Raw genomic sequence first — 26,206 nt, 5'->3', positions numbered from 1 at the left:
GCTATTCAGCCCCTCAAGCCTGTTACATCTTTCAATCAGATCATGGCTGATCTGTACCTCAGCTCCATTTAACCACCTTTGATCCCTATAATTTGATACCATCATCGGACAAAAATCTGTCAGTCTCAATCCGGGAAATTGTATTTGTCCTCCAACTTTGCCAGCCTTCTGGGAAACAACGAGTACCAGCTAATTTGTGACCATTCCTGTGAAAATAGGCTTCCTCACATCACCACAGATCAACCAAGCTATAAATTCAAGGTTGGGAACTCCAGTTCTGGATTTTCCCACCTGAGGAAATAGTTTGCCTGCCTCTACCCTTGATCTGCCATCAACCTGCTGAACGCAAGGAAATACAAACAATCTGAACACAGCCTGAACTCCATCATTTAACCCATTAAGCCTCAAGTGTCATCCTGGCAAATGTGTTCTACCTGAGGTCAGTACACATTTCCTGAGCAACGGTATCAAGAATCGAACACAGTATCCCCAACGGGGTTCAACCAAGATTGTGCACAATTGACGCATCGCTTGCCTGGTATGGAGGACATTAGCTAGGAGGAAAGATTGGATAAATTTGGTTTGTTCTCACTGGAACGGCAGAAGTTGAGGGGCGACCTGATAGAAGTCTACAAAAGTATGAGGAGCATGGGACAGAGTGGATAGTCAGTAGCTTTTTCCCAGGGTGGAAGAGTCAGTTATTTGGGGACAGAGGTTTAAGGTGCGAGGGAGGTATTTATTTATTTATTTTTAAACACATAGGGTAGTGGGTGCCTGGAACCCGCTGCCAGAGGAGGTGATGGAAGCAAGTATGATAGTGACGTTTAAGGGGTGTCTTGACAAATGCATGAATAGGTTAGGAATAGAGGGATACAGGCCCCTGAAGTGTAGAAGATTTTAGGTTCGACGGGCAGCATGATCAGCGCAGGCTTGGAGTGCCAAAGAGCCTATTCCTGTGCAGTACTTTTCTTTGTTCTTGGTTCTTTGTTCACTTCCTCATTTTTGTATTCAAATGCCTTTGCTGCAAGTGTCAAATTCAAGTAGCCATTCGGAATAGTTAAATCGAAAGGTTCAAAAGTTTGGCCTTCATCACTGAAAAGAGAGAGTTACAATAGAAGCACCCAATATTTTGAAAAGGGTAAATATTAAGTGATTGCATCCACTGGTGGCACTCTTCTAACAAAAGGGAACACTGACTGAGGATCGTTCATTTAAAGAACACAGGATAAGGTCAGATTTTCAAACATGGAATGTCTTATTTCAAGTGACCGACAAAAATTAAAAGGGAATTCGATAAGCACTGGAAAGATGATATTGAAGCTTTTGCCTCCCTAATCGCCCGCTAAAGAATCCTGCTCAGCTGGCAATCGGCAGGACCACCCAAAGCTGCAGACTGTCAGAACTGCTCCAACTGGAGAAAATAAAATTCAACATCCGGGGGTCCGTGGAGGCCATTCACCAACTTGTTCCAAGACCCTTCGTAGCCAGCAACCCATAAGGAACTATCCAAATGTACAAACTTTGCGAAAGCAACAGGGTAGTTGTTATGGGGGACTTTAACTTTCCAAATATTGACTGGAAACGCTATAGTTCGAGTACATTAGATGGGTCCGTTTTTGTCCAATGTGTGGAGGGTTTCTTGACACAGTATGTAGATAGGCCAACGGAGGCGAGGCCATATTGGATTTGGTACTGGGTAATGAACCAGGACAGGTGTTAGATTTGGAGGTAGGTGAGCACTTTGGTGATAGTGACCACAATTCGATTACGTTTACTTTAGTGATGGAAAGGGATAGGTATATACCGCAGGGCAAGAGTTATACCTGGGGGAAAGGCAATTATGATGCGATGAGGCAAGACTTAGGATACATCGGATGGAGAGGAAAATTGCAGGGGATGGGCACAATGGAAATGTGGAGCTTGTTCAAGGAACAGCTACTGCGTGTCCTTGATAAGTATGCACCTGTCAGGCAGGGAGGAAATGGTTGAGCGAGGGAACCGTGGTTTACTAAGGCAGTCAAAACACTTGTCAAGAGGAAGAAGGAGACTTATGTAAAGATGAGACATGAAGGTTCAGTTAGGGCGCTCGAGAGTTACAAGTTAGCTAGGAAAGACCTAAAGAGAGAGCTAAGAAGAGCCAGGAGGGGACATGAGAAGTCTTTGGCAGGTAGGATCAAGGATAACCCTGAAGCTTTCTATAGATATGTCAGGAATAAAAGAATGACTAGGGTAAGAGTAGGGCCAGTCAAGGACAGTAGTGGGAAGTTGTGCTTGGAGTCCGAGGAGATAGGAGAGGTGCTAAATGAATATTTTTTGTCAGTATTCACACAGGAAAAAGACAATGTTGGCGAGGAGAATACTGAGATTCAGGCTACTCGACTAGAAGGGCTTGAGGTTCATAAGGAGGAGGTGTTAGCAATTCTGGAAAGTGTGAAAATAGATAAGTCACCTGGGCCGGATGGGATTTATCCTAGGATTCTCTGGGAAGCTAGGGAGGAGATTGCTGAGCCTTTGGCCTTGATCTTTAAGTCATCTTCGTCTACAGGAATTGTGCCAGAAGACTGGAGGATAGCAAATGTTGTCCCCTTGTTCAAGAAGGGGAGTAGAGATAACCCCGGTAACTATAGACCAGTGAGCCTTACTTCTGTTGTGGGCAAAATCTTGGAAAGGTTTATAAGAGATAGGATGTATAATCATCTGGAAAGGAATAATTTGATTAGAGATAGTCAACATGGTTTTGTGAAGGGTAGGTCGTGCTTCACAAACCTTATAGAGTTCTTTGAGAAGGTGACCAAACAGGTGGATGAGGGTAAAGCAGTTGATGTGGTGTATATGGATTTCAGTAAAGCGTTTGATAAGGTTCCCCATGGTAGGCTACTGCAGAAAATACGGAGGCATGGGATTCAGGGTGATTTAGCAGTTTGGATCAGAAATTGGCTAGCTGGAAGAAGACAAAGGGTGGTGGTTGATGGGAAATGTTCAGACTGGAGTCCAGTTACTAGTGGTGTACCACAAGGATCGGTTTTGGGCCACTGCTGTTTGTCATTTTTATAAATGACCTGGAGGAGGGCGTAGAAGGATGGGTGAGTAAATTTGCAGATGACACTAAAGTCGGTGGTGTTGTGGAAAGTGCGGAAGGATGTTACAGAGGGACATAGATAAGCTGCAGCGCTGGGCTGAGAGGTGGCAAATGGAGTTTAATGCAGAAAAGTGGGAGGTGATTCATTTTGGAAGGAATAACAGGAAGACTGAGTACTGGGCTAATGGTAAGATTCTTGGCAGTGTGGATGAGCAGAGAGATCTCGGTGTCCATGTACATAGATCCCTGAAAGTTGCCACCCAGGTTGAGAGGGTTGTTAAGAAGGCGTACGGTGTGTCAGCTTTTATTGGTAGAGGGATTGAGTTTAGGAGCCATGAGGTTATGTTACAGCTATACAACACTCTGGTGCGGCCGCATTTGGAGTATTGCGTGCAATTCTGGTCGCCGCATTATAGGAAGGATGTGGAAGCATTGGAAAGGGTGCAGAGGAGATTTACCAGGATGTTGCCTGGTATGGAGGGAAGAACTTATGAGGAAAGGCTGAGGGTCTTGAGGCTGTTTTCATTGGAGAGAAGAAGGTTAAGAGGTGACTTAATTGAGGCATACAAGATGATCAGAGGATTGGATAGGGTGGACAGTGAGAGCCTTTTTCCTCGGATGGTGATGTCTAGCACGAGAGGACATACCTTTCAATTGAGGGGAGATAGATATAAGACAGATGTCAGAGGTAGGTTCTGTACTCAGAGAGTAGTAAGGGCGTGGAATGCCCTGCCTGCAACAGTAGTGGACTCGCCAACACTAAGGACATTCAAATGGTCATTGGATAGACATATGGACAATAAGGGAATAGTGTAGATGGGCTTTAGAGTGGCTTCACAGGTCGGCGCAACAACGAGGGCCGAAGGGCCTGTACTGTGCTGTAATGTTCTATGTTCTATGTTTGTCAGTGATGATGGAATTATGCACCATAAAATATGAAAATCAATAAAAACATGTTTTTTTAAAAAAAAACGAAAACATCCACTTGAAATGAGGGAAGTGAATAAAAAGAATCAAAGGAATTTTGAACTGTGACTTGGATACAGGCAAATAAACGAAAGTCAAGAGATTTGTTAAAGGCAAATTGCACTTAAACTTGATCATGTTCTCTGATGAAGTAATAAAGGGTTGAAGAGGGTAGTACAATTGATGATGTGTACACGGACTTTCAAAAGGCACGTAATAGTCTTGTGAAGTCCATGGACAGTGACAGTGTGGTTATAATATTGAGGAAGGAACAGAAAGCAGTGTCATGGTGAACAGCTGCTTCCCCAGAGCAGGAGGGAAGTATATATACAGTGGTGGTCCCCAGGATTTAGTATTAGGACCACTGCCCTTTAATCTATAGCTTAAAGATCTGGACTTGGGCACACAGGATACAACTCGCAAGTCTGCAGATGTCTGAAAAACTCACCTGTGCTAAACAAGGAGGTGAATGGTAACAGGCTGTAGGGGACCACTGACTGGCAACTTGGGCAGACAAAATTTAATGCACTGGTTAGATCTCAGCTGCACTTGTATTCAATTTGAGGCACCACACTGCAAGACAGGTGTCAAGAGCTCTTCGGGGAATAGTAGAGCACAGAAAGAAATAATTTCTTCCAAAGTCAGATTGGCCTTCCTGAAAGTGAACCCTCGGAAGGCGACGGGCCCAGACGGGATCCCTGGTCGTGCACTCGGAGCCTGCGCGGACCAGCTGGCAGAGGTATTCACGGACATCTTTAACCTGCCCGTACTCCACTCCGAGGTCCCCACCTGCTTCAAGAAGACCACCATCATACCGGTACCGAAGAAGAACCAGGCAACGTGCCTCAATGACTACCGACCAGTGGCCCTGACTTCAGTCGTAATGAAGTGCTTCGAGAGGTTGATCATGAAGCGCATCACCTCCATACTCCCAGAACGCCTTGATCCACTGCAATTCGCATACCCCGGCAACCGGTCCACATCAGACACCATTTCCCTGGCCCTACACTCATCCCTAGAGCATCTCGAAAACAAGGACTCCTACATTAGACTCCTATTTATTGACTACAGCTCCGCCTTCAACACCATAATCCCAGCCAAGCTCATATCAAAGCTCCAAAACCTAGGACTTGGCTCCCCACTCTGCAACTGGATCCTCGATTTTCTGACCAACAGACCACAATCAGTAAGAATGAACAACAACACCTCCTCCACAATAGTCCTCAACACCGGCGCCCCGCAAGGCTGCGTACTCAGCCCCCTACTCTACTCCCTGTACACACACACGACTGCGTGGCAAAACTTGGTTCCAACTCCATCTACAAGTTTGCTGACGATAGACTTCCGGGTGCGGCGATGACCAGCTGAGTCGCACGTTTCGGCACCTCCCGGTGGAACGGACTTTTGGGCTCTTATTAGGAGCCCCAACGGCAATTTTTGACGGCTAAAACCATTGTGCGGTGAAATAGAAGGGAATCCCCCCGGATATATATGGAGAAAGGAGAGAGTAGTGGCTGGATTGCAGAGGATCCTCAGGAGCAGCGGCAAGGGAAGCACAAAGCAAGATGGCGGCGGAAGGAGGCCGTTTGGTGTGGGGCCCGGAACAGCAAGAGTTCCTGCGGCGCTGTGTGGAGAAGCTGAAGAAGGAGGTGTTGGCCCCGATGCTACAGGCGATTGAAGGGCTAAAGGAGGCACAGAAGACCCAGGAGTTGGAGCTTCGTGATGTGAAGGCAAAGGCTGCCGAGAATGAGGATGAAATACAGGGCCTGGTGGTGAAGACAGAGACGCACGAGGCACTACATAAAAGGTGTGTAGAGAGGCTGGAAGCCCTGGAGAATAACTCGAGGAGGAAGAACTTAAGAGTTTTGGGTCTTCCCGAAGGTGCAGAGGGGGCGGATGTCGGGGCATATGTGAGCACATTGCTTCACGCGTTAATGGGACCGGAGGCCCCGAAGGGGTTTAACTGGGTTGCTGCTGCTAAGGGAAAGGGGGAGCTGTTATGGGGCGGGGTGGTCGGGACGGGAGGACACCGTCGGGGGGACAAACGGGAGCGTGGGAACCGGGTGAGGAGCTGGTCTAAAAAAGGGGATGGCTAGTCGACATTGGGGGGGGGGGGTAAAGAGCCCCCCGACCCGGTTGATCATGTGGAATGTGAGAGGGCTGAATGGGCCGATTAAGAGGGCAAGGGTACTCGCGCACCTAAAGAAATTAAAGGCAAATGTGGTGGCTATATTAGTGGGGAAACGGGTAGTGTTTGAGGCGAGGACCATAGTAGCGGACAGTGTGGGTAGATACGTGATGGTGAGTGGCAGATTACAAGGGGAAGCGGTGGTTCTGGTGAGCGTTTTTGCCCCGAACTGGGATGATGCAAACTTCATGAAGCGTATGTTGGGGCGTATCCCGGACCTGGAGGCGGGAAAGTTGGTAATAGGGGGAGATTTCAACACGGTGCAGGATCCAGGGCTGGACCGGTCCAGGTCTAGGACCGGGAGGAGGCCGGCAGCGGCCAAGGTGCTTAAGGACTTCATGGAGCAGATGGGATGAGTGGATCCCTGGAGATTCACTAGGCCCAGGAATAGGGAGTTTTCCTTCTTCTCTCATGTCCACAAGGTGTATTCTCGGATAGACTTCTTTGTCCTGGGAAGGGCACTGATCCCGAAGGTGACAGGGACGGAGTATTCGGCCATAGCCATCTCGGACCATGCCCCGCATTGGGTAGATCTGGTAGTAGGGGAGGAAAAGGAACGGCACCCACTCTGGAGATTAGATATGGGACTGTTGGCGGATGAGGGGGTGTGTGTAAGGGTGATGGGATGTATCGAAAGATACCTGGAGATTAACGATGATGGACAGGTTCAGGTGGGAGTGGTCTGGGAGGCACTGAAGGCGGTGGTCAGAGGGGAACTGATTTCCATAAAGGCCCATAAGGGGAAACAAGAGAGTAAAGAGAGGGAGCGATTGTTGAGAGAAATTTTGAGGGTGGATAGACAGTATGAAGAGACTCCGGATGAGGGACTGTACAGGGAAAGACGAAGGTTGCATACGGAATTTGACTTGCTGACCACGGGCAGGGCAGAGGCACAATGGAGGAAGGCACAGGGAGTACAGTATGAGTACGGAGAGAAGGCGAGCCGGTTACTGGCCCAACAATTGAGGAAGAGAGGGGCGGCGAGGGAGATAGGTGGGGTGAGGGACGAGGAGGGTGAGATGGAACGGGGAGCAGAGAGGGTGAACAGGGTTTTTAAGGCATTTTATGAGGGGCTGTATAAGGCTCAACCCCCGGAAGGGAAGGAGGGAATGATGCATTTCCTGGATCAGCTGGAATTCCCGAAGGTGGAAGAGCAGGAGAAGACAGGATTGGGAGCACAGATTGAGGTGGAGGAGGTGGTAAAAGGGATTGGGAGCATGCAGGCAGGGAAGGCCCCGGGACCAGATGGGTTCCCGGTGGAATTTTATAGGAAATACATGGACCTACGAGCCCCGCTTATTAACGAGGCCAGGGAAGGGGGGACGTTGCCCCCGACGATGTCGGAGGCGACGATATCGTTGCTCCTGAAGAGGGACAAAGACCCGCTGCAGTGCGGGTCTTACAGGCCTATCTCCCTTCTGAATGTAGATGCCAAGCTCTTGGCCAAGGTGATGGCGACAAGGATAGAGGATTATGTCCCAGGGGTGGTTCACGAGGATCAAACTGGGTTTGTTAAGGGGAGACAGTTGAACACTAATATACGGAGGCTGCTAGGTGTGATGATGATGTCCCCGCCGGAGGGAGAGGCGGAGATAGTGGTGGCGATGGACGCTGAGAAAGCATTTGATAGAGTGGAGTGGGATTACCTGTGGGAAGTGTTGAGGAGATTTGGAGAGGGGTTTATTGGGTGGGTTCAGCTTTTATATAGGGTTCCGGTGGCAAGTGTGATCACAAACAGGCAGAGATCTGACTACTTCCATCTATGTAGAGGGACAAGACAGGGGTGTCCCCTGTCCCCGATACTGTTTGCGTTGGCAATTGAGCCACTGGCCATAGCGCTGAGGGGCTCTAGGATGTGGAGGGGAGTACTTAGGGGAGGAGAAGAGCACCGGGTGTCATTATACGCGGATGATTTGTTGTTGTATGTCGCGGACCCAGTGGAGGGGATGCCCGAGATAATGCAGACACTCAGGGAGTTTGGGGAATTTTCGGGATATAAACTGAATATGGGGAAGAGTGAGCCGTTTGTGATGCACCCTGGGGAACAGAGCAGGGGAATAGATGATTTGCCGCTGAGGAGAGTAACAAGGGATTTTCGGTACCTAGGGATCCAGATAGCCAGGAACTGGGGAACCTTGCATAAGCTTAATTTAGGAAGATTGGTGGAGCAGATGGAAGAGGATTTTAGGAGATGGGACATGGTGCCCCTGTCACTGGCGGGTAGAGTGCAGGTGGTCAAAATGGTGGTCCTTCCGCGATTTCTTTTTGTGTTCCAGTGCCTCCCTGTGATGATTACCAAGGCTTTTTTCAAAAAAGTGGATAAGAGCGTTATGAGCTTTGTGTGGGCTGGGAAGACCCCAAGAGTGAAGAGGGGGTTTCTGCAGCGTAGCAGGGATAGGGGGGGACTGGCACTGCCGAGCTTAAATGACTATTATTGGGCCGCCAATATATCAATGGTATGCAAGTGGATGGGGGAAGGGGAGGGAGCGGCGTGGAAAAGACTAGAGATGGCGTCCTGTAGGGGGACCTGCCTGCAAGCATTAGCGACGGCGCCTTTACCGTTCTCCCCGAAAAAGTACACCACAAGTGAGGCTCAACCCCCGGAAGGGAAGGAGGGAATGATGCATTTCCTGGATCAGCTGGAATTCCCGAAGGTGGAGGAGCAGGCGAGGACAGGATTGGGAGCACAGATTGAGGTGGAGGAGGTGGTAAAAGGGATTGGGAGCATGCAGGCAGGGAAGGCCCCGGGACCAGATGGGTTCCCAGTGGAATTTTATAGGAAATACATGGACCTACGAGCCCCGCTTCTGACGAGAACCATTAACGAGGCCAGGGAAGGGGGGACGTTGCCCCCGTTGGTGGCAACACTGAAAATTTGGGGGCAGTGGAGACGGCATAAGGGAGTGACGGGTGCCTCGGGGAGGTCCCCGATAAGGAACAACTATAGGTTTGTCCCGGGGAAGATAGATGGGGGATTTAAAGTCTGGCAGAGAGCGGGGATTGTGCAATTGAGGGATTTGTTCCTAGACGGGACGTTTGCGAGTCTGGGAGCACTGACGGAAAAATATGGGTTGCCACCGGGGAATGCATTTCGGTATATGCAACTGAGGGCTTTTGCGAGGCAACAGGGGAGGGAATTTCCGCAGCTCCCGGCGCAAGAGATTCAGGACAGGGTGATTTCGGGGGCATGGGTGGTGGATGGTAGGGTGCCAGATGTATACAGGGAAATGAGAGACGAGGGGGAGATCATGGTGGATGAGCTGAAGGGAAAATGGGAAGAGGAGCTGGGGGAAGAGATCGAGGAGGGGCTGTGGGCAGATGCCCTAAGTAGGGTAAACTCTTCGTCCTCATGCGTCAGGCTCAGCCTGATGCAATTCAAGGTTCTACATAGGGCGCATATGACTGGAGAAAGGTTAAGTAGATTTTTTGGAGTGGAGGACAGGTGCGGGAGATGCGCGGGAAGCCCAGCGAACCACACCCACATGTTTTGGTCATGCCCGGCACTACAGGGGTTCTGGGTGGGGGTGGCAAATGTGCTTTTGAAGGTGGTGGGGGTCTGGGTCGAGCCAGGCTGGGGGATGGCTATATTCGGGGTTGCAGAAGAGCCGGGAGTGCAGGAGGCGAGAGAGGCTGATGTTTTGGCCTTTGCGTCCTTAGTAGCCCGGCGAAGGATATTGCTTATGTGGAAGGAAGCTAAGCCCCCGGGCGTGGAGGCCTGGATAAACGACATGGCAAGGTTCATAAAACTGGAGCGGATAAAGTACGCACTAAGAGGTTCGGCTCAAGGGTTCACCAGGCGGTGGCAACCGTTCCTTGACTACCTCGCAGAACGATAAGGGAAATGGGGAAGGTAACAGCAGCAACCCGGGGGGAGGGGGGGGCCACGCGGGCCCTCAGGGGTTTCCTATAGTTGTTTGTATATTAGCTATTTCTACTGGCGTGTGGGACTTCACTGTTTTGGAGAGTTATTATTTTGTTGTTGGCAGTTGCCGTTTAGTTAATATATTATTTATTTGTTAAAAAACGGTCATTATTATTTATATTGTTTTAAAGTTCTAAAAAGGGGAAATTCCTGTACTGTTCTTGTTTGACCGAAAAAATTTGAATAAAATATATATTTTTTAAAAAGTTTGCTGACGATACGACCATAGTGGGCCGGATCTCGAATAACGATGAGTCCGAATACAGGAGGGAGATAGAGAACCTAGTGGAGTGGTGTAGCGACAACAATCTCTCCCTCAATGCCAGCAAAACTAAAGAGCTGGTAATTGACTTCAGGAAACAAAGTACTGTACACACCCCTGTCAGCATCAACGGGGCAGAGGTGGAGATGGTTAGCAGTTTCAAATTCCTAGGGGGGCACATCTCCAAAAATCTGTCCTGGTCCACCCACGTCGACGCTACCACCAAGAAAGCACAACAGCGCCTATACTTCCTCAGGAAACTAAGGAAATTCGGCATGTCCACATTGACTCTTACCAACTTTTACAGATGCACCATAGAAAGCATCCTATCAGGCTGCATCACAGCCTGGTATGGCAACTGCTCGGCCCAGGACCGCAAGAAACTTCAGAGAGTCGTGAACACCGCCCAGTCCATCACACGAACCTGCCTCCCATCCATTGACTCCATCTACACCTCCCGCTGCCTGGGGAAAGCGGGCAGTATAATCAAAGATCGCTCCCACCCGGCTTACTCACTCTTCCAACTTCTTCCATCGGGCAGGAGATACAGAAGTCTGAGAACACGCACGAACAGACTCAAAAACAGCTTCTTCCCCACTGTTACCAGACTCCTAAATGACCCTCTTATGGACTGACTTCATTAACACTACACCCTGTATGCTTCATCCGATGCCAGTGCTTATGTAGTTACATTGTATATGTTGTGTTGCCCTATTATGTATTTTCTTTTATTCCCTTTTCTTCATATGAGAAGCGTTTGAGGACTCTGCGACTGTATTCAATGAAGTTTAGAAGGATGCGGGTGGGGCAGCACGGTGGCACAGTGGTTAGCACTGCAGTCTCACGGCACCAAGTTCCCAGGTTCGATCCCAGCTCTGGGTCACTGTCCGTGTGGAGCTTGCATTCTCCCCGTGTTTGCGTGGGTTTCGCCCCCACAACCCAAAGAGGTGCAAGGTAGGTGGATTGCCTCTTAATTGGAAAAAATTAATTGGGTACTCTAAATTTATGGAAAAAAAAGGATGAGGGTGGGATCTCATTTAAACTTACAGAATACTGAAAGGCATAGATAGAGTGGACGTGGAGAATATGTTTCCACTAGTAGGAGAGACTAGAATCCGAGGGCACAGACTCAGACTGAAGGAAAATACTGAGGTGAAGAGGAATGTCTTCAGCCAGAGGGTGGTGAGTCTGTGGAACTCTTTGCCGCAGAAGGCTGTGAGGGCCAAATCACTGAGTGTCTTTAAGACAGAGATAGATAGGTTCTTGATTAATAAGGGGATCAGGAGTTCAGGTGAGAAGACAATGAAAATGGGGATGAGAAACATCGCAGCCGTGATAAAATAGCATGGCAGACACAATGGACCGAATGGCGTAATTCTGCATCTCTATCTTATGGACAGGAACCTTTGCACCAATGACATAAGGAAGTTAACAATAAAATCCTGGCATTAACTCACGTGACTGCAGTGAACTTCCAAATACATGACTACTACCCCCAAGCAATAATTCTCTTGTAGTTAAGCAAGGTGGCAGTTGATTCAACAGGAAGGTGGAAACAGAAGGTTATTGCAAAAACTAAAAACTCATGGTTCGGGGGTAACATATTATCCTGGATTGAAGATTGGCTGGCAGAAAACAAGGGGTATGCATAAATGGGTCTTTGACGATTGGAGTCCCTTAGCAAGATGCGACAAGTGGTATTCCTCTAGACTTCCAGTGGTGACATGTCAGTGGAGGTCGCACGTTGGGTGGCTCCAGCTAGAATTCTCAGTTTTAGCCCTTTTCACCCGTTTTTGAGGGAACCTAGATGACAATTTGTTTTCAAGCCTGTGGGTAGCAGAGGATGCCGAAATCCCAACGAAAAATAATGGGAAGTAAGGGAACGAGCATTACTCATGGTCTCAAGCAAGGGTCCAAGTTCTGATGGCAGGTGCAAGCTCATCAGGTGGGGCTGTGCCCATCATGGTGGATATGTTGGCAGGTTATGGTGGTGGAAATCGAGCAGGAATTTCCCAAGCACTTCAAGCGGCATGGGAAGATGATAATTGGGGACAGTCGGTGGAGGATGCGCTTGTCCCAATAAAGGTGGCTCTTGGAAAGACGAGGGAGACGATGCAGGAGCATGGCGAGTGCTGAAGGGGGTGGAGGAAACACTATCGCGGCATGGTGACCAGTCCGCCTCGTTGGAAGCGGAGCTGTCGAGGGTGGAGGATAACAATAAAGGCGTGAGGGTAAAGGTGGAGGGCTTGGCGAATAGGTCGCAATGACACAATCTTCGAATTGTGGGGCTGCCGGAGGGGCTGGAGGGCCAAAGCCCAACGGAGTGCTTTGCAAGAATGTTAGCGAAGCTGTTGGGGGAGGACAAGGATGCCATGCTCTTCGAGCTGGATAGGCCCATCAGTCGCTTCAGTCAAAGCCAAGAACGAATGAGCCACCAAGGATAGTGATAGTCTGCTTTAGCAGCTATCGGGCGTAGGAGAAGGTCTTGAGATGTGCCAAGCAGAACCGGGGGGTGAGGCGGGAAAGCAGTAGTATTTGTATATAACAGACGTCACGAAGGAGCTGGCAAACAAAGAACAAAGAAAAGTACAGCACAGGAATAGGCCCTTCGGCCCTCCAAACCTGCGCCGACCAGGCTGCCCATCTAAACTAAAATCTCCTACACTTCCTGGGTCCGTATCCCTCTATTCATGTATTTGTCAAGATGCCCCTTAAATGTCACTATCGTCCCTGCTTCCACCACCTCCTCCGGCAGCGAGTTCCAGGCACCCACTACCCTCGGTGTAAAAAAACCTGCCTCGTTCATCTCCTCTAAATCTTGCCCCTCACACCTTAAACCTATGCCCCCTAGTAATTGACCCCTCTACCCTGGGAAAAAGCATCTGACTATCCACTCTGTCTGTGCCCCTCATAATTTTGTAGACCTCTATCAGGTCTCCCCTCAACCTCCTTCGTTCCAGTGAGAACAAACCGAGTTTATTCAACCGTTCCTCATACCTAATGCCCTCCATACCAGGCAACATCCTGATGAATCTCTTCTGCACCCTCTCTAAAGCCTCCACATCCTTCTGGTAGTGTGGCGACCAGAATTGAACAATATACTCCAAACGTGGCCTAACTAAGGTCCAATAAAGCTGCAACACGTCTTGCCAATTCTTATACACAATGCCCTGGCCAATGAAGGCAAGCATGCCGTATCCTTCTTGACTACCTTCTCCATCTGTGTTGCCCCTTTCAGTGACCTGTGGACCTGTACACCTAGATCTTTCTGACTTTCAATACTCTTGAGGGTTCTACCATTCACTGTATATTCCCTACCTGCATTAGACCTTCCAAAATTCATTACCTCACATTTGTCCGGATTAAACTCCATCTGCCATCTCACCGCCCAAGTCTCCAAACAATCTAAATCCTGCTGTATCCTCTGACAGTCCTCATCGATATCCCCAATTCCACCAGCCTTTGTGTCGTCTGCAAACTTACTAATCAGACCAGTTACATTTTCCTCCAAATCATTTATATATACTACGAACAGCAAAGGTGCCAGCACTGATCCCTGCGGAACACCACTAGTCACAGCCCTCCAATTAGAAAAGCACCCTTCCATTGCTACTCTCTGCCTTCTATGACCTAGCCAGTTCTTCATCCATCTTGCCAGCTCACCCCAGATCCTGTGTGACTTCACCTTTTGTACCAGTCTACCATGAGAGACCTTGTCAAAGGCCTTACTGAAGTCCATATAGACAATATCCACTGCCCTACCTGCATCAATCATCTTTGTGACCTCTTCGAAAAACTCTATCAAGTTAGTGAGACACGACCTCCCCTTCACAAAACCATGCTGCCTCTCGCTAATATGTCCACTTGCTTCAAAATGGGAGTAGATCCTGTCTCGAAGAATTCTCTCCAGTAATTTCCCTACCACTGACGTAAGGCTCACCGGCCTATAGTTCCCTGGATTATCCTTGCTACCCTTCTTAAACAAAGGAACAACATTGGCTATTCTCCAGTCCTCCGGGACATCACCTGAAGACAGTGAGGGTCCAAAGATTTCTGTCAAGGCCTCAGCAATTTCCTCACTAGCCTCTTTCAGTATTCTGGGGTAGATCCCATCAGGCCCTGGGGACTTATCTATCTTAATATTTTTCAAGACGCCCAACACCTCGTCTTTTTGGATCTCAATGTGACCCAGGCTATCTACACACCCTTCTCCAGACTCAACATCCACCAATTCCTTCTCTTTGGTGAATACTGATGCAAAGTATTCATTTAGTACCTCGCCCATTTCCTCTGGCTCCACACATAGATTCCCTTGCCTGTCCTTCAGTGGGCCAAACCTTTCCCTGGCTACCCTCTTGCTTTTTATGTACGTGTAGAAAGCCTTGGGCTTTTCCTTAACCCTATTTGCCAATGACTTTTCGTGACCCCTTCTAGCCCTCCTGACTCCTTGCTTAAGTTCCTTCCTACTTTCCTTATATTCCACACAGGCTTAGTCTGTTCCCAGCCTTCTCGCCCTGAAAAATGCCTCCTTTTTCTTTTTGACGAGGCCTATAATATCTCTCGTTATCCAAGGTTCCTGAAATTTGCCCTATTTATCCTTCTTCCGCACAGGAACATGCCGGTCCTGAATTCCTTTCAACTGACATTTGAAAGTCTCCCACATGTCAGATGTTGATTTACCCTCAAACATCCACCCCCAATCTAGGTTCTTCAGTTCCTGCCTAATATTGTTAAAATTTGCCTTCCCCCAATTTAGCACATTCACCCTAGGACCACTCTTATCCTTGTCCACCAGCAGTTTAAAACTTGCTCAGTTGTGGTCACTGTTCCTGAAATGCTCCCCTACTGAAACTTCTACCACCACAAGAGTGGTGTACAGTTCAGGGTAGTCTACCCAGCGAGGCCGAGGGTCACGTACAACCCCAAGGACCAGTTCCTTGATATGGCGGAGGAATTCAAGAAAGCTGAAGAACTGGGACTGAACTGTGTTTGGATTAATTTGTCTGACATTATGGTTGGGTTGGTTTGGGGATGGTGGGATATTGTATTGTGTTGTGTGTGTGTCCCCCATCCCCCACCCCGCCCCCAGTGTGTGTGTTTTTTTTTTTTTAATTGCTTTTAACAGGTTTCTCTGTTTTTGCTCGGTACTTGATTTGCGTATCATTGTGGGGGAAAGTAATTGGGGTGGGGGGACAGAGGAGTTTTGGTGTTCAATGTAGAAGCAGTGGTGAGGGGGAGGGTTGTGTTTGAAGGTTCTGTGTTTGATAAGAGGGAGGGGGGCTTTGGCGGGGGGCCACCTCGCTAGCAAGCAAGAGTTGGCTGGTAAATGGGAGGAGGAGCTGCGGCTGGCCAAACCTGTGCAGACTGGTTTTGGCTTGTCTAGGAGGTGTGAGTGGTGGTGGGGGGAGGGGGGGGGGTCGCTGACTGAGGCTGGGGACAGGGCTAGGTCCCACCCACCGCTGGGGCTGGGACCGGGGGCCACCTGGAGTGGGTGGCGGACCCAAGATGTTGGTGGGAGGCAAGAATGCCCTGTGGGGTGATTATGGCTGATAGAGGCAGGGGAGGTGAAAGATCCCCAGTCCGAATGATGGCATGGAATGTGCTGGGATTGGGTGGTCCAGTGAAGAGTGCAAGAGTCTTTTTGCATTTGAAGAGCTTGAGAACCAATGTGGTGCTGTTGCAGTAGACCCATCTGAGGGTGAAGGATCAGGTGTGGCTTTGGAAGGATTGGTTGAGTCAGGTGTCCCACTCGAGCTTTGATAGTGGTGCCGGGGGGGGGGGGGGTCCAATAGTTGTGAGTAAAAGGGTTAGGTTTCAGATGGAGCAAGTAGTGGCCGATTAGAAGGGCAGATACATTATAGTTTAGGCTACTTTGGAGGGGAGATCAGTGGTGTTGATTAGAGTGCATGCCCCAAACTGGGGTGACGTGGGGTTTATGAAGAGGGTGTTGGCAGCCATTCTGGGCATGGATCCACATTAATTGATTTTGGGTGGGGACCTAAAAACGGTGTTGAACCCGAGATTGGATCGGTCGAGAAACGCTCACTGCCCTCTTCAGGGGTGTGAGTTCAGGCGTTCATGAAGGAGATGGGAGGAGCGGACCCATGACAGTTTCTGCACCCAGGGGTATTCTTTTTTTTCTCCAGTGCATAATGTACATTCGAGGATTGATTTCTTTGTCATGGGGCGGTCATTGCTGCCAGGGGTGAGGAAAGCTGAATACTCGCCGATTGTTAGTGTAGATCATGCACCGCATTTGGTGGATGTGGTCTTGGAGAGGGGGCCGGCACAGAGGTCAGTGTGGCGGATAGATGTGGGTTTGCTGGCGGATTTGGGTTTCTGTGGGAGGAAGGCAGGGGTCATAGACGATTATGTTAGATTAAATAAGAATGGGAAGGTCCCGCTAGTGGCACGGGAGACATAGAATGCGGTGGTACGAGGGGAGAACATTTTGTGTAAGGCACAGATAGACAGGGAGGCTAAGGAGGAACGGCAGCAGTTGGTGGACGAGATTTTGGAAGTGGACGGGAATTATACCGAAAATCCCACGCCTGAGTTATTAGTTAACAAGAAAGATCCCCAGAAGAAATTTGATCTTTTGTCCATGAAGAAAGCAGTACGCCAGATGAGGCAGACAAAGGGGGCAGTGTATGAGTATGGGGAGAAGGCCAGTTGTTGGTTGACGGTCCAGCTCCCTGTTAAATGTGGACGGCAAGATAATTGCCACGGTATTGGCACTTGTAGCCATCTGGGATGGCCACTTCCAACTAGGTACAGGGAAACCCGCAAAGCCTAGCGGGTAAAATGGACAAGCCAAGACTCAGGCAGGCTCAGAGCCTGAAATGCATATTTGTAAGCAAGAAGTCCAGACGGTATCGAAACTCCGTCCAATTAGGATTTTAATGGGGCCGATTAGCATTTGATGGCCCATCTCCACCAAAACAAAGGACTGGTACTCTAGCGACCGGTACAGTCCCAGACATTTTGGCGCCACTCCCTGCGTAAACAACGGGGTCAGTGACCGCTTGGGACATGCCCAGCAATCCAGATCCCCGCCCACTTATTGGTTAGGAATCGAACGAAGTGATCAGGAATCACCCAATTAGTAAAGCCCAGACTGAAGGACCGCCCAAAAGAGCGCGAAAACCCCAAGTATAAGAAGAAGAGTCCGCCACATGTTCGTCCTCTCTTGGGCCTGGTATCCCGGTCACGGCCATCTCTAATTGCAGCAACACCAGAAACAAGTCCAAGTTCAATGCCCGCTACCAGACGGATGAGCCTAGCTAAGCAGCAATTACTCCTTTGAACCCGATAGATCCAGAATCGAACAGCGGCCACTGTTCTCTGACCTAAGCCGGGTGCCCGAAGTTAAGTACAGGTTGTCTCAGTCGATAGGTATAGTTGTTACCGAGTAGTATTTATGTTGCATGACTAATTGTGTGTAAATAAAGTACCCTTGACCTTGAACTAACTAACTGATGTTTGGCTCTTTGATCGATAGCTGGTTGAAACTTGTGGTGGTATCATTTGATACCTGGTGAATCTAAGCATTAGGACATAGATAACATAGAAAGAAAGACAAATTCACTGATTGCCATAATTGGAACAGAGCCACAGAAAGGACAGAGTAAAAGAGTAAGAGAAGAAAAGGCAACACACTTATGCTGGAGGAGTGCCTCCTGCAGGTGGTTGGGGAGGACCAGATGGGGTTTGTGATGGGGAGGCGGTTGGCAGCCAATGGGTGGCGCCTGTTGAATCTTGTTCTGTCCCCGGCAGCAGGGGAGGAGGTCGGCATGGTGGCGTTGGATGCGGAAAAGGCGTTTGACAGGGCCGGGTTGAGTTATTTGTACGAGGTGCTGGAGCGGTTCGGGATAGGGCCTAAGATTGTGGCATGGATCAAGTTGTTATACATGGATCCGAAGACGTGCGTTCGTACGAACCAGATGAGCTCAGGGTACTTCCAGCTATAATGGGGAACAAGGCAAGGGTGCCCCCCCCCCTCTTGTTTGCGTTGGCGAGAGAGCTCTTGGCCATTGCACCGAGGGGCTCAGATTAGTGGAGGAATATAGTGGGGGGGGGTTTGTTTCTGGTTTATGTATGTGAGTTGGTGGAAGGGAGAATTGTTTTAGTATTTCTTTGCCTTACGCTTATGTATAAAATGTTAAAAATGTCATTAAAATATTTTTTTTAAGTGGAGTCCCACTGGGGTCTCAACTTTTTACAATTTAGATCAATGATGTCGATGAGGGGAGTGAAGGCATGGTAGCTAAATTTTCAGATTGCCAAAGATAGGTAGGAAAATTTATTGTGAAGATATATGGAGTTTGCAGATAGATATAAACAGGTTGAGTGGACAAAAACCTGGCAGGTAGAGTATAATGTGGGAAAGTGTGAAGTTGTTCACTTTGGCAGGAAGAAGAAAAAAGCAGAATATTACATAAATGGAGAATAACTGCAGAATTCCAAGGTGCAGGGGGAGCTGGTGTTCCAGTGTCTGAATCACTTTTTTCTTTCCAATTGAGGGGTAATTTAGCATGGCCAATCCACCTACCCTGAACATCTTTGGGTTGTGGGGATGAGCCCCATGCAGACACAGGGAGAATGTGCCAACTCCACATGGGACAGTGACCTGGGATCAAACCCAGGTCCTCAGCGCCGCGAGGCAGCAGTGCTAGCCACTGCGCTACCGTGCTGCCCCCAGTGTATGAGTCACAAAAAGGTAGTATGCAAATACAGCAAGTAAATAAGGACTAATGGAATGCTATTCTTCATTAAGAGGGGAACTGAACGTCAAAACGTACTGCATAGTAGAAATTCTATGATTCTATGCTATGCTTCAGTTATGCTGGACATTAGTGAGACCATATCTTGAATACTGTGTAGTTTTGGTCTCATTAAGGAAGCATATAAATACATCGGAAGCTGTTCAGAGGAGGTTTATGAGATTGGTACCTGGAATGAGGGGGTTGTCTCATGGTTGGACAAATTGTGCTCCTTCCCACTGCAGTTTAGAAGAGTGAGGGGTGACTTGATTAAAGTATACAAGATCCTGAACAATCGTGACAAGGTGGATCGGGAAAGGATGTTTCCTCTTGAACTAGAGGGCACTGTTTTAAAATTAGGGGTCACCTTTTTAGGATAGAAATGAGGAGAATTATTTTCTCTGAGGTTTGTGCGACTTTGCAACTCTGCCTCAGAAGGGATACCAACAGATTCTTGATGGGCAATGGGGTATGGGAATGTGGAACTCAAACACACATTACCTATGATCTTATTGCAACAGGCTCAAGAGCTGAATAGCCGTCTTTTGCTCCTATTTCGTATGAATACCAACACTTTCAATTTCCTCTCCAATTCACAAACCAACTCCAGTAGGAAATAGATCATTGTCCATTCATCCTCGCTGGATCAAAATCTTGGAACTCTTACCGGCACTATGGGAGTAACCTTACTACACAGACCGCAGCTGTTCAAAGTGCCAGCTCACCACCACCTTGACAAATACAACTAGGGATGCCAGCCCTGCCAGCAACAGGCATCCTGAGAATAAATAATGATGACGATAACAACTCCCTGACCCCACTCAAAAGTCAGATTCTCTCCAAAAGCCACACATCACCTTCAGCCTCAATGTCACCCCTGCGCAACAACTTGAAGCTAGATAACACCTTTAACATAACTAACTGCCCCATGGCACGTCACATGGAACAAAGTTGGACATCAAATCACATGAGATATATGGGAAGATGACCAAAAGCTTGGTCAGAGGTCGGTTTTATGGAGCATCCTGAAGGAGAAAAGTGAGATGAGGCCGAAGGGGTTAGGCAGGAAATTCCAGAGTTTAGAGTCCAGGCAGCTGAAAGCACAGTCACCAATGGTAGGAGCAACTATAATCAGGAATGCTCAGGTCAGAATTTGCAGAGTACAGAGATCTGAGGATTAAGGGAATGGAGGAGATTGCAGAGGGGGGAGGGGGGAGCAAGCACAGGAGTGATTGGTGAACAAGACTTGGTGCAAGCTAGAAGGCTGCAGCAACATTTTGCACAATCTTGCAATTGAGGAGAAGATGGGAGACAGCCCAGCGGTGCATCAGAATAGGAGAGTCTAGAAGTAAAAAAGGAAAAGATGAAAATTTGAGCAGATGACCGGAGGTGAGAGTCGGGCAATGTTAGCTGGTGTAACTAGGTGGCCTGATGTGCAGCAGGGAGTCATACTGGGGTCAAGTACAACATCAAGATGGTGAAGTGTGTGGTTCAAACTCAGTGTTGCCAGGGAGAGGGATCAAGTCAGTGGCCATAGAACATAGAACCATATAGCACAGTACAGGCCCTTCAGCCCACGATGTTGTGCTGAACTAGTCTGAAACTAAGATCAAATTAACCTACTCCCAATCATTCTAGTGCACTCCATATGCCTATCCAATAACCGCTTGAAAGTTCCTAAAGTGTCTGACTCCACTACCAGAGCTGGGAGTGCGTTCCACACCCCAACCACTTTCTGAGTAAAGAGCCTACCTCCGACCTGGATTTTATCATGGGGGCCAAAATAATGGTTTCAGCCTTTGCAAAATTCAACTGGAGGGGGTTTCTGTTAATCCAATACTCTATATCAGATAAGCAGTCTGACAGAGCAAGGGAGGGGTCAAGAAGTAGAGGAGAGATGCTGCTGGATATTGTCAGCACACATCAGGAAATCGATGCCATATGGCAGCGCGGTGGCACAGTGGGTTAGCCCTGTTGCCTCACGGCGCCGAGGTCCCAGGTTCGAATCCTGGCTCTGGGTCACTGTTCGTGTGGAGTTTGTACATTCTCCACGTGTTTGCGTGGGTTTCGCCCCCACAACCCAAAGATGTGCAGGATAGGTGGATTGGCCACACTAAATTGCCCCTTAATTGGAAAAAATGAATTGGGTACTCTAAGTTTATTTTAAAAAAGGAAATTGATGCCATGATTTCTGATGACACACTCAAGGCCAACATGTCTTGGTGGGCAGCACGGTAGCCTTGTGGATAGCACAAATGCTTCACAGCTCCAGGGTCCCAGGTTCGATTGCGGCTTGGGTCACTGTCTGTGCGGAGTCTGCACATCCTCCCAGTGTGTGCGTGGGTTTCCTCCGGGTGCTCCGGTTTCCTCCCACAGTCCAAAGATGTGCGGGTTAGGTGGATTGGCCATGCTAAATTGCCCATGGTGTCCAAAATTGCCCTTAGTGTAAGGTGGGGTTACTGGGTTACGGGGATAGGGTGGAGGTGTGGACCTTGGGTAGGGTGCTCTTTCCAAGAGCCGGTGCAGACTCGATGGGCCGAATGGCCTCCTTCTGCACTGTAAATTCTATGATCTATGTCAATGAGAGATAGGAGGAAACCAAGAATAGATCCTTGTGGGACACCAGAAGTAATGGCATGAGAGCAAGAAGAAAAACCATTGTTGATTATTCTCGGTCTACGACTAGATAAAAGAGCAGTCCCACCCAGCTGGAGAGGCCTTGAAAAGGAGGTCAACCTTGTCAGAGGCTGCAGACAGTTCGAGAAGGGCAAGGAGGGAACGTATACCTTTGTCAGTCAAACTGATTGTAATGTGTCGCTTCATTTAAAAACTGTGATGAACTGGAAATCTGTTTGGAGGGATTCATTTTTTAAAAATAAATTTACAGTACCAAATTATTTTTTTCCAATTAAGAGGCAATTCAGCATGGCCAATCCACCTACCCTGCACATCTTTGGCTTCTGGGGGCGAAACCCACACAAACACAGGGAGAATGTGCAAACACCAGACAGTGACCCAGAGCGGGGATTGAACCTGGGACCTGGGAGCCGTGAGGCAGCAGTGCCAAACACTGCACCACTGTGATGCCCTGTTTGGAGTGATTCAAACAAGAATTTCCAATTAAGGTGATCATGAATGTGGGAGCTAACACCGCATTCAAGGAGTTTGGAGAAGAATGACATTTGAGACATGGTTGTGGCTTGCAAGGACAATGAGGGTCAAGGGGTGGTTGTTTGCACAGGGATCATGGTACAAATATGGAGGAGAGCGAGAGAGAGAACTGTTAACTTCAGTTAACAATGGAGCGAGAAACAAAGTGGAGTAGTCAGCAGTTTGGTCAGAATAGGACCTGGAGAAGGAGTGGGTTTCACCAACAAGATGAGCTCGTAGAGGACCTGAGGGGAGGTAGTAGAGAAACAAGGTAAAGATACATGTTCTAAATTAGAGCAAAGGGAAACCTTAGAGGAAGTTAAGCCCAGTGGGTGAGGGGAAGGGAGGAAAGCAACTGAACATCCAATCTTAATCTTCAGCACAAAGTGTATGGACCCATCAGACCTTTTGTTGGAGGGGAGGATAGAGGCGGCAGGGGAGGGTAGTTTATGGAGATGGTGAAGAGAAGCCGGGTGATATCTCAACCTTCAGGAATGATCCTTATAGAGGGCATAGCTTTGAAAGCAGACCAAGGCAGGCCAGCAGCACGGTTCAATTCCCGTAACAGCCTCCCCGAACAGGCGCCGGAATGTGGCGACTAGGGACTTTTCACAGTAACTTCATTGAAGCCTACTTGTGACAATAAGCGATTTTCATTTCATGATGGAGTGCAAGACCCAATAATGCTTCAAGTGGTCTAGCCAGACCTGGCGATGAACAGTTAATCAATTATTCACCAAAGTCTGCATTCCCACCACTCAAGGAACAGAGATGAGGGGTGTACCATGAGTACTGATTAGGGTGGGAAACAGTGGTGGTTCTAGAATTGATGTGAAAGACAAGTTAACTTGACTCCAGCAGCTGCATCACCATAGTCAGCAAATATGCTTTTATCAATATTATCTGCTCAAAACCTAAAGCATCAAGTGGAGCTTACTTTTCAATCTCCAGAGCAGCCACTTTCCTTTTTTCATACAGCTTGTCATTGAGAGCCCGCACAATGTTGGAGGTGAGAGGGGCAAAGTCCTTCTCAGTGTTCATCTTGTCAATCGAAATCTCTTGGACAGCTGATCTTGTTAGTCACAAGCTGAGAAGAGAAAAGATAGAAGTTAATGTGAGGGAGGAGAAATAAAGGGCAGACAATGTGTATGAGACAGACAGGAGATGGGTTTGAAGAGAGGCATACAGGTGAGGCAGAGCCCCCCCTCTACTGTGGCGGCGTTGGACTGAATCCGCAGCTACCATGCTGAGTTCCCAGTAGGTGAGACCATGAGAGACCCACGCCGTTGGGAACTAGGCTGGTCGGGGATGGAGAATCGCAGAGCGGGCTTCAACCAACATTCGGAGGCTAGAGTACGCCGCTTTTCAGGGGGTGGCACATCACGAAAGTGGCGCCGCCCCGATTTCGGTGTCATCTGGGATTCTCCGCCCCGTCGCCAAACGCTGGTGACAGGGACGGTCAGGTGACGAGGTGGGGGTGGGGAATGGGGTGGTGACAGGGGGAGTGAATGGGGTGGTGATGGGGACGGGGGGGCAGAATGGGGTGGTGACGGGGGGGGGGGGTATTGGGGTGGTGACGGGGGGGGGTGGGGATTGGGGTGGTGACGGGGGGGGGGGGATTGGGGTGGTGACGGGGGGTGGGGGATTGGGGTGGTGACGGGGGGTGGGGGATTGGGGTGGTGACGGAGGGGGGGGGATTGGGGTGGTGACGGGGGGGGGGATTGGGGTGGTGACGGGGGGGGGATTGGGGTGGTGACGGGGCGGGGGGGAATGGGGTGGTGGCGGGGGGGATTGGGGTGGTGACGGGGGGGATTGGGGTGGTGACGGGGGGGATTGGGGTGGTGACGGGGGGGATTGGGGTGGTGACGGGGGGGATTGGGGTGGTGACGGGGGGGATTGGGGTGGTGACGGGGGGGATTGGGGTGGTGACGGGGGGCTGGGGATTAGGGTGGTGACGGTGGGGGGGATTGGGATGGTGACGGTGGGGGGGGATTGGGGTGGTGACGGGGGGGGGGGGATTGGGGTGGTGACGGGGGGGGGGGGGATTGGGGTGGTGACAGGGGGGGGAATTGGGGTGGTGACAGGGGGGGGGGAATTGGGGTGGTGACGGGGGGGGATTGGGGTGGTGACGGGGGGGGATTGGGGTGGTGACGGGGGGGAAGGGGATTGGGGTGGTGACGGGGGGGGGGATTGGGGTGGTGACGGGGGGGGGGAAGGGGATTGGGGTGGTGACGGGGGGGGGGATTGGGGTGGTGACGGGGGGGGGGGGAAGGGGATTGGGGTGGTGACGGGGGGGGGGGAAGGGGATTGGGGTGGTGACGGGGGGATTGGGGTGGTGATGGGTGGGGGGGATTGGGGTGGTGATGGGTGGGGGGGATTGGGGTGGTGACGGGGGGGGATTGGGGTGGTGACGGGGGGGGGGGGGATTGGGGTGGTGACGGGGGGGGGGGGATTGGGGTGGTGACGGGGGGGGATTGGGGTGGTGACGGGGGGGGGGCGAGGATTGGGGTGGTGACGGGGGGGGATTGGGGTGGTGACGGGGGGGGATTGGGGTGGTGACGGGGGGGGATTGGGGTGGTGACGGGGGGGGGATTGGGGTGGTGACGGGGGGGATTGGGGTGGTGACCGGGGGGGGATTGGGGTGGGGACGGGGGGGGATTGGGGTGGGGACGGGGGGGAATTGGGGTGGGGACGGGGGGGGGATTGGGGTGGGGACGGGGGGGGGGATTGGGGTGGGGACGGGGGTATTGGGGTGGTGACGGGGGGGGGTGGGGATTGGGGTGGTGACGGGGGGGGGTGGGGATTGGGGTGGTGACGGGGGGTGGGGGATTGGGGTGGTGACGGGGGGTGGGGGATTGGGGTGGTGACGGGGGGTGGGGGATTGGGGTGGTGACGGAGGGGGGGGGGGATTGGGGTGGTGACGGGGGGGGGGGGGATTGGGGTGGTGACGTGGGGGGGGGGATTGGGGTGGTGACTGGGGGGGGGGGGGAAGGAGATTGGGGTGGTGACGGGGGGGGGGATTGGGGTGGTGACGGGGGGGATTGGGGTGGTGACGGAGGGGGGATTGGGGTGGTGACGGGGGGGGATTGGGGCGGGGTCTGGGGTGGTGACGGAGGGGTTGGGGTAGTGACGGGGGGGGGGGGGATTGGGGTGGTGACGGGGGGGGGGGATTGGGGTGGTGACGGGGGGGGGGATTGGGGTGGTGACGGGGGGGGGATTGGGGTGGTGACGGGGGGGGGGATTGGGGTGGTGACGGGGGGGGGATTGGGGTGGTGACGGGGGGGGGGGATTGGGGTGGTGACGGGGGGGGGATTGGGGTGGTGACGGGGGGGGGATTGGGGTGGTGACGGGGGGGTTGGGGTGGTGACGGGGGGGTTGGGGTGGTGACGGGGAGCGGGAGTAGGGAGTCTGTTTCCTCTTTCAGCATTTGAATCGGTTCCATAAGCTACACCCCGTCTCCATCCCGCTGCCGGGCCGGCCGCTCTATATCCCGGTGTCTGTCTCTCACCCCGGCTCTGCTGCTGCTGCTTCTCTCCCGGTCACCGTTCCGCCGCCATATTGAACTAGTCACATGACTCAGACAGACCGTACCAGCTGAGCCTGAACACTGCGAACTGTCAAAGCAGAGCTGTCGAGCGCAATCTGACAGGTGACCGTGAGGGGCAGGGCCCGGGAGTGGGCGGGGCCAGAGAAAAGGGTGGTGTCAGCCGGTGGCAAAAATTTGTGGAAAGGGTGGAACCAGAGGGAGTGGGCGGTCCTGTGGAAATGGGGGGGCCTGGAGGAAATGGGCGGGGCCTGTGGAAAGGGTGGAGCCAAGGTGAGTGGGAGGGACCTGTGGAAAGGGTGGAGCCAGAGGGAGTGGGAGGGGCCTCTAGAA

General features: G+C 50.6%; 1 protein-coding gene across 4 annotated transcripts in view; it reads right to left on the bottom strand.

Moving 5' to 3' along the window:
- Nucleotides 1–25,971, bottom strand: part of vac14 (vac14 homolog (S. cerevisiae)) — a 442,569-nt gene extending 416,598 nt beyond the window's left edge. For all 4 annotated transcript variants that reach the window (XR_011949565.1, XM_072518576.1, XM_072518578.1 and 1 more), the window contains exons 1-2: nucleotides 25,838–25,971; nucleotides 23,267–23,416 (exon numbers count right to left, since the gene is read on the bottom strand). Coding sequence is in view for 3 of the 4 variants with exons in the window: in XM_072518576.1 (XP_072374677.1) it covers nucleotides 23,267–23,370 (104 nt within the window). In the remaining variant the exon portion in view is untranslated. The remainder of the gene's footprint in view (nucleotides 1–23,266; nucleotides 23,417–25,837) is intronic.
- Nucleotides 25,972–26,206: the final 235 nt, after the last annotated feature.

Source organism: Scyliorhinus torazame, chromosome 10 (genome assembly GCF_047496885.1).
Source record: "Scyliorhinus torazame isolate Kashiwa2021f chromosome 10, sScyTor2.1, whole genome shotgun sequence".
NCBI lineage: Eukaryota > Metazoa > Chordata > Chondrichthyes > Carcharhiniformes > Scyliorhinidae > Scyliorhinus > Scyliorhinus torazame.
Note: the sequence above shows the minus strand (reverse complement) of the source record. Positions and strands in the feature narration are given on the sequence as shown.